This window comes from Glandiceps talaboti, chromosome 16, assembly GCF_964340395.1.
Source record: "Glandiceps talaboti chromosome 16, keGlaTala1.1, whole genome shotgun sequence".
Classification (NCBI taxonomy): Eukaryota; Metazoa; Hemichordata; class Enteropneusta; family Spengelidae; genus Glandiceps; species Glandiceps talaboti.
In genome coordinates this window covers 9255019-9262309 of record NC_135564.1, presented here as the reverse complement: position 1 = coordinate 9262309, position 7291 = coordinate 9255019, and the positions used below count along the sequence as shown (strand labels likewise).

General features: G+C 35.1%; 1 protein-coding gene across 2 annotated transcripts; it reads left to right on the top strand.

The window, feature by feature from the left end:
- Positions 1–463: 463 nt before the first annotated feature.
- On the top strand, positions 464–7088 carry LOC144447065 (normal mucosa of esophagus-specific gene 1 protein-like). 2 transcript variants are annotated; one of them, XM_078136957.1, is made up of 5 exons: positions 464–799; positions 1691–1760; positions 5098–5186; positions 5728–5788; positions 5959–7088. In XM_078136957.1, exons 2-5 carry the CDS (start codon positions 1719–1721, stop codon positions 6043–6045), a joined length of 279 nt encoding a protein of 92 aa, XP_077993083.1. In that variant the 5' UTR covers positions 464–799; positions 1691–1718; the 3' UTR covers positions 6046–7088. The 2 variants fall into 2 exon arrangements, with proteins under 2 accessions (XP_077993083.1, XP_077993084.1); XM_078136958.1 differs by having other exon boundaries at positions 464–803.
- The last annotated feature ends 203 nt before the right edge of the window (positions 7089–7291 follow it).

Below are 7291 nucleotides of genomic sequence, written 5' to 3'. Positions count from 1 at the left end.
CATCCGACGTGACGCTCTACGGCAAAGGATCGGCATCGACAAGAAATGACTGAATCATACCAACGCCTTCCCAGTATAGTGGTGTTGGGTGGGTGGAGGTGTGAACTTGTTCGACGACGACTTCGTGGATTTACGGCCATGGGAGGAGATTTTGGGAATCACATGATGACATTTGTGACGAAACTAATTTGGCAGTGATTGCTCGTTTTAGTATGTTCAAGAAGTCTAAATTTAAGTTTCTTCTTCAAAATGCAATCTATAATAATATAATCTGAAGAAAAATCCAATGAAATTGTGTATGGAAAGCTGAGTAAGAAATTTGACAAAATTCTAACGTCCCTCGGCCCAAATCCACAAAGGTGTATGCGATAATTTTAAGTGAATATACATATATATAATAAAAACTAGCAATGCGTTCCGTGTTCGGACGTTTTTTTACGACCCATGACTTAATATAGTTCACCGCCAACGCACCTCAAAGGTAACGCCTATTAGAGCGACCAATTGGAATACAGGATGAACTCGATATAACGAATGGCAGGAGTGAAGTCCTTGTTTTACGACAGAGTTGACGGAATTATATATTTATCGTGCATAATTAGACATTTTTGACAGGGTTTACGTGTAGTTTCGCAGCACCCCCAAGAGGTGATTCAATGTGGGGCACTTCCTGAACTTGAATATTAAGCTTATAGGTTTGTACCGGCTTCGGATTTTGTTAGTAATATATTCAACTCGTCCTGAAAAGGTGTGAGGTGCAGAGTACCGGCGAAATAACACATACAGACGTAGTATTAAGGTAGGTACGTTATGTCCGATAACAGATGTAGCTTTCCTTTGACTGGGAGTGTTGACAACCTATACATATTTTCACCACTCCAAATCTATTTTTCTTGTATTAATTTTTCTCCCAATGCGATAATACGATAAGGCTATTTATTTTTACTTTTATGTGAATACGAATGGAGGGCTGACACTTCACACTTTCATTCGAATATAAATGCGAATTTTTCCAAGAATCTTCCAGTAACTGTTTTACGTTCTACGACACTTTATTTTGAAGATTTATCGCATTGTTGACAATCCAAGGTTTTCCGATTTCTAGCTACACTTCTGCTACCTACCGTTGTAATACGCAATGTCTACAGACGGACAAATGATGGCCGATTTGGATTCAATAACGAGGCATCCATTTGCAATTGTAACATTATGTACACACACAAAATACAACTCCCATTTGTATACTGGATGATACAGATTGTTACTGCTATATTTATGGTTTGATTTTCAACTAAAGTGTGCTTCTACGTGACAATGTAATTAGCAATTACATTTCGAGTAAATGTGTAAGCCATGCATATGTACCAATTACATTGGTTGCCTAGTAATAACAACCGTGCACAAGATAGCGCGTTATTAGGCAGAATTTGGTAAAACAGATATGTGTGAATATGCTCTCTTTGATAACCCGTAGACTTACCTATCTGAGTTGGAACGAGTCAGCTAGTAATGACTTATTATCATTGACTTATTTGTATTTGCAAGACACTTGTTACCATGGTTACCTTTCTTCAGGGAAATGTGTGTCCAACTTGAAAACGCTATTTCATCTTATAATATCTAAGCACTCGATTTCAGTTTCTGTGTGGATTTTTTTTAGTAAAGAAAGTGTGTTTTCACCTCCTTACAGAGAAGAAGAAGGTAGCTTGTTCAACAAAATGACGTTGTTTGGTCTCAGAGTTTGGCGAAAGCATTATGAGGTAAGATCCCCGACCGCCCCCCCCCCTCCCCCCCCCTCCATCTCCCACGCCCTGCCGATCATGTAATAATAATACGTCCCTTCGAGAGAAATAAGTACCGACTCTGAATTACAAAAACATAAAAACCGCGGTGATGTAGGAAAAATAACAATTCAAATTTACATTCTCGCAGGTCAGCAGGATACTTTTTTGCGCCCTCGCATATTTTTCTCGAGCTCTCTGCTGGAGCATTTTGCCGTAAGGGAGCCTTCAGTATTTACAAGGGGGCTGAGGAATCGGGGGTGGGTCACATTTTACAAACCTGTTCTTGGGGGAGGGTCATCTTTTGCATTACAATGTTTGGGGGAGTGTCACATTTTACAATCCGTAGTTTTATGACCAAATTGAAGATTCAATTATTGTAAATTGGTTTTGTGTGTTTTGAGATGTAAAAGTGAGATTAGCACTCAACATTTATTTTCCCACAGCACTTTACATGCCAAAATACAAAAATAAAAATATATGGATTGTAAGAAAATTGTTTTATAAAAACATTTTGTTGAGTGTATCATCTCACCTTATCACTCACACTGTCCGTTGTTGTTAAAATATGATGATGATGATGGTGGTGGTGGTGGTGGTGGTGATGATGATGATGATGATGATGATGATGATGATGATGATGATGATGATGATGATGATTTAGTTTTGAATGTCATAGAGAACACGGACAGTGATACATGTACTGATTCAAGTAGTACCAGTGAGTCAGATTAGAGTGACACTGATAATGGCAATACTGAAGGTGAAGGTGATGATGATGATGATGATAATGATATCAGGGAACTTTTACAAGTGACCAGATCAGGCAGAGTATGCACAACATGCCGGAAAGCACGTTTTAGATACTAACTAGATTGTGTATGATTATACGAGAAATGTAACTAGCCAGTCTTTTACTGTTTGTCACTTTATATTTACAACTATTGCTTTCTAATACAGAGTCAAAATGATTTAATTTGTATGTATACATACATATAATGGGAATATTGATTAACGTTCAGTATATGTAATTGTCATGGGGAGGGTCATGTTTTACAAAATGGGGCAAAGGGGGAGGGTCGCTTTTTCCAAATGGAGAATGGGGGGATCATGTTTTATTTAACAGACCATGTGTGATTTCCTCCGGGCTCCCTGTAAATACTGAAGGCTCCCTTATAACGTTACGGCAGATAATTTGTAAAATTCATCCAGTCTTGCCTTCGCCTAATAGTTGAAAGTCGCACCGACAGCGCCTATCTATCAAACATTGCGAAAATCTGCGAAAACTCAACAGAGCATGAGTAAGTTAGCTCACTGTCAACAGACTGCATTAACGTGTAGTTTGCCTTGTACTGTTGTATTGCCATGCCAGTCACAATTGCAGTATACTAGAGCCGAGAAATGGCTAATCGTGTCCACGAGTATTTAATAGCCAACACGCGTTGCTGGTGGTTATCTTACAACACACAGACAGGCGTGACGCTATTACTGTAATTTAAAAAAAAAGAGTATGGTAACTGACAATGTTGTGACGTGGATAGCCACGATGTCGGAAATTCCCAGCGTCGGTCAATCAAAGAACTCATATCCCTGTTTCTCAAAACTGATCTGTATATGAAGTGGATGTAGTTAACGAGACGGATCTGCACGTACAGTCTAGACGTATGACTCATAGTTTCATATGTATTAGATAGTCTGGTCTGCTTCTGAACGGTTTCGATTTAATAATTATTACTTTCCACCATGTTCATTTCATTCAAAAGACGACTGATCTAATTAAAATGCTAAATAGACATTGGTTCTATCATATTATGATGAGACAGCTAAACATACATTATTGTCATGTATGAATTATTAATAAACTTATACACGGTTAGACTGAATTTAATCTCACAGTGGGCGGCTTAATTTTAATATCAAAGTTTTATTTACTTAACCTCGGCCAGTAGTCTTTCAAATTCGTTTTAATACTGACATTGTAATTTACTACAATTTTTCGTTGTAGATTTCTCTCTGTGACGTGCGCGGTCATCATTTTCCAGCTGAAACAAACATCAGAATATTTCACTTTTACTCCTACCGTTAAAATATATCAGTTTCATATTTCACTTTATCGATATATTGCAAAACATTCTAAATATATACATACATACATACATACATACATACATACATACATACATACATACATACATACATACATTTTGTACATACATACCGTTCTCATACGAGAAATGTGATGAATGTATGTTATTGAAATCTGAGGAAATTGTTCCATCTCTAGTCGACGTGATACACATCAAAACGGATATACAACGCAAATACTTAGAACTTAAAGAGAAACAAGAGTCTAAGAAAACAAGCACGGAAGGTCAGATTCTGGGGTCAATTCTGAGGTCAAATCATCAATAAATCAAACTCTATAAATGCACCTTTGGTGTTCTACAAACATTATACACCGTACAAATATTTGTGGTGTGTCTCTTATAACCGCTGCTTTCCGGGTTCAAACTAGGGTCAATCATGTGTCCTTCACGTGGTAGTTACGAACGTTGCCCACGCACTATAGAAATAGAACTGTTTTTGACAGAAAATGCCATTTCCGGCAGATGGAGGAAAACGTGTAGTATCCTTGGAGAATTTATTTCTCTTTAATTCTATGCGTTTTCGTGTTAAATCCGTGTAATGGGTACATGGGTTCCCTCATCTTCACTTAGATGGGAGAACCAACAGTGGAACTCAATACTACATTGCATAGGGTCATATTAAACTATCATAATAGTAAAGGATATATATATTATATATATATATATATATATATATATATATATATATATATATATATATATATATATATATATATATATATATATATATATATATATATATATATATATATATATATATATATATATATACATAAAAATGGTCCAGAGGAAGAGGTGGAGAGATTATCACATTACTTCGAGGGGAAATGAAAAGCAGGAGACAGAACATAGTAATGAAAGTAGCAACATCAAGAGAACAAAATATAAAGTCTGGATAAATTGTAACCAACTCAACTAGATTACGTTGTACATATGGCCGTATATAGGGTTTTCATGATTGCATATATACCTGTCTTCCAATCATCTCACACATAGAACTATGACTATGAAATAGTTCCTTTTTGTGCACATAGTAAAACATTTAATATTACTCTTTGAATATTTAAGTGACTGCATTACGGTGCTTTTAATATGGAGGAATTAACTAGATATATAAATAATATATTACCTTTAACTTGAAATTTGACTTTTCATTTTATTTCTTAAAGTTGACACCATTGGTTGCCATCATTAGTTTTGTTTGTTGTATGTCATCGTCAGCACTTGCTTATGCAGCCTATCACAAGTCAGATGTCATGTGAGTACAGTCTCTTCGTTACAAAGAATTGCATTGGACACACAACAAATCCAGGAATTACATATAGTACAGAGCAGAAATAAATTGTACAGTTAATTTTGAATTGTTTACTTAATAGCAAGTATGTTCCTAGAGAAGTGGTTCCAATCTTCATACAATATTTATTGTTAAAAGACAACATATTAGTATAGTTACAGTTCAGGTAATTTCACAGGTTGAAAAACTCTAGTATAATGTCAACAAGAAATTGTGAATGTATGTATGTATGTATGTATGTATGTATGTATGTATGTATGTATGTATGTATGTATGTATGTATGTGTGCATGTATATGTGTATGTATGTATGTATGTATGTATGTATGTATGTATGTATGTATGTATGTATGTATGTATGTATGTATGTATGTATGTACATTTTGTATGTATGTACACACTGGTTTGCATACTGTTATTTATATTTTTGATCACAGTTAGAAAAAGAGCACAAAAAGAAAAACCTTTCATAAAACCAACCATACAATTTCATGTTGTCTTTGCAGAATCAGGAAGGATAGCAACCCTTATCCATATTACAGAATTGATCCAACTAAACCACAAAAGGTGAGTATAGTACTAGCTAGTTTTTTTTACAATGTTACAGACAATTACATAACACATCAACTCAACTCACAATGTAATAATTATTAAGACTCTTAAAGATTGGACTGTCGCCTTGTTAATGCAATCAATAATAAAATAAAATTTAAAATTACTTTCTTTTTCCTTTTCAGTTGTTGACAATTAATCAGAAATACGTCCCTGATGCAAAGCTCGAACAACTGCGCAAAGAAATTGGATCACCACCCTCCCCTCGTTAATGACTCCCCACCCTCATCCCCTCTCCCGTCATTGATTTGAAGTTTTATGTCTTTTTCGTACCAGGGTTATTAATTCTGTTTGTCAAAATCTTGCGTCGATCTAGTCAATAAATACAACGAACTGAACAAAGTTGTTTTTTAAGCAACAAGGGTGCGAAACCCCTGTCGTTTTTGAATGCCCTATGGATAAATTGAATTTTGTTCCAAACCAGTTAGTTTTCTGCAAAATATGGTATCATAGCAACCACAACGGTTAAGATACTCCCTCGAACGTTAACTGTGAAGTATAGGTGTCACTGATCATTGAGTCCGGAGTCTTGCAATTGGGAACACTGTTTGAAACGTTTGCTTGCTAAAGTTATCCGAGTGTAGACATATTGACCAATAATGTAATACATGTTATGATTTTTTTTACTTGCAATAACTGTACTTCAACTACAAACGTGTGATTGAAAATAAATATACACAGACGAAATACCTTGAACAGTATGACTGTAAAAAATCGGTATTTATAGTTTTAACACTAATTCTAGGGTTACCATACTGAAATATATACTTGAAGTGTCTTGACAATGGACTCTGGTATGTTACCTTTTATGTCTGTATTGATTCATATAACTTTCAGTAGTCTGCAAGGTACGACATGACGGGCGCCCTCACACGTCGGTCAACCGGTCGGTGAGGGCAGAACATCATGACATATCCTTACAGTCTACGTTGAGTTGTGTATCTATGAATATTAATATTTTAAAATGGGCACTTATGAATATTCATATTTGAGTTTGCGTTATTTATGAATATTCACATTTGAGTTGTGTAATTACGAATAATAATGTTATTTAAATTGTACACTTATGAATATTCATATTTGAGTTTGTGTAATTATGAATAATAATGATATTTAAATTGTGTAATTATGAATATTAATGCTTGACATGTAAACTTTTACCTCAGTACTTCAAATGCCTGGTGCTTGTGAGAGTCCTAAAAATTTTACACAAAGATATTTTGATGTTGTGTTCCAATAATTTATAACATGAAATGTGTGAAATGTAAACACAATAAAAGTTTAATAATTGATTATGGCTTTGTCGTTTTTTTTCCATAAATCGTTGATCTCAGTAAGATGATATCAGGGGCTATGTCTGATTTGTTTTCTAGTTTACACTTTATCACGTGACAATCAAACTCTATCATGTGTCACCAACTACCAGTCCATCACTTGGAAAAAGTGTCTAGGATAGGA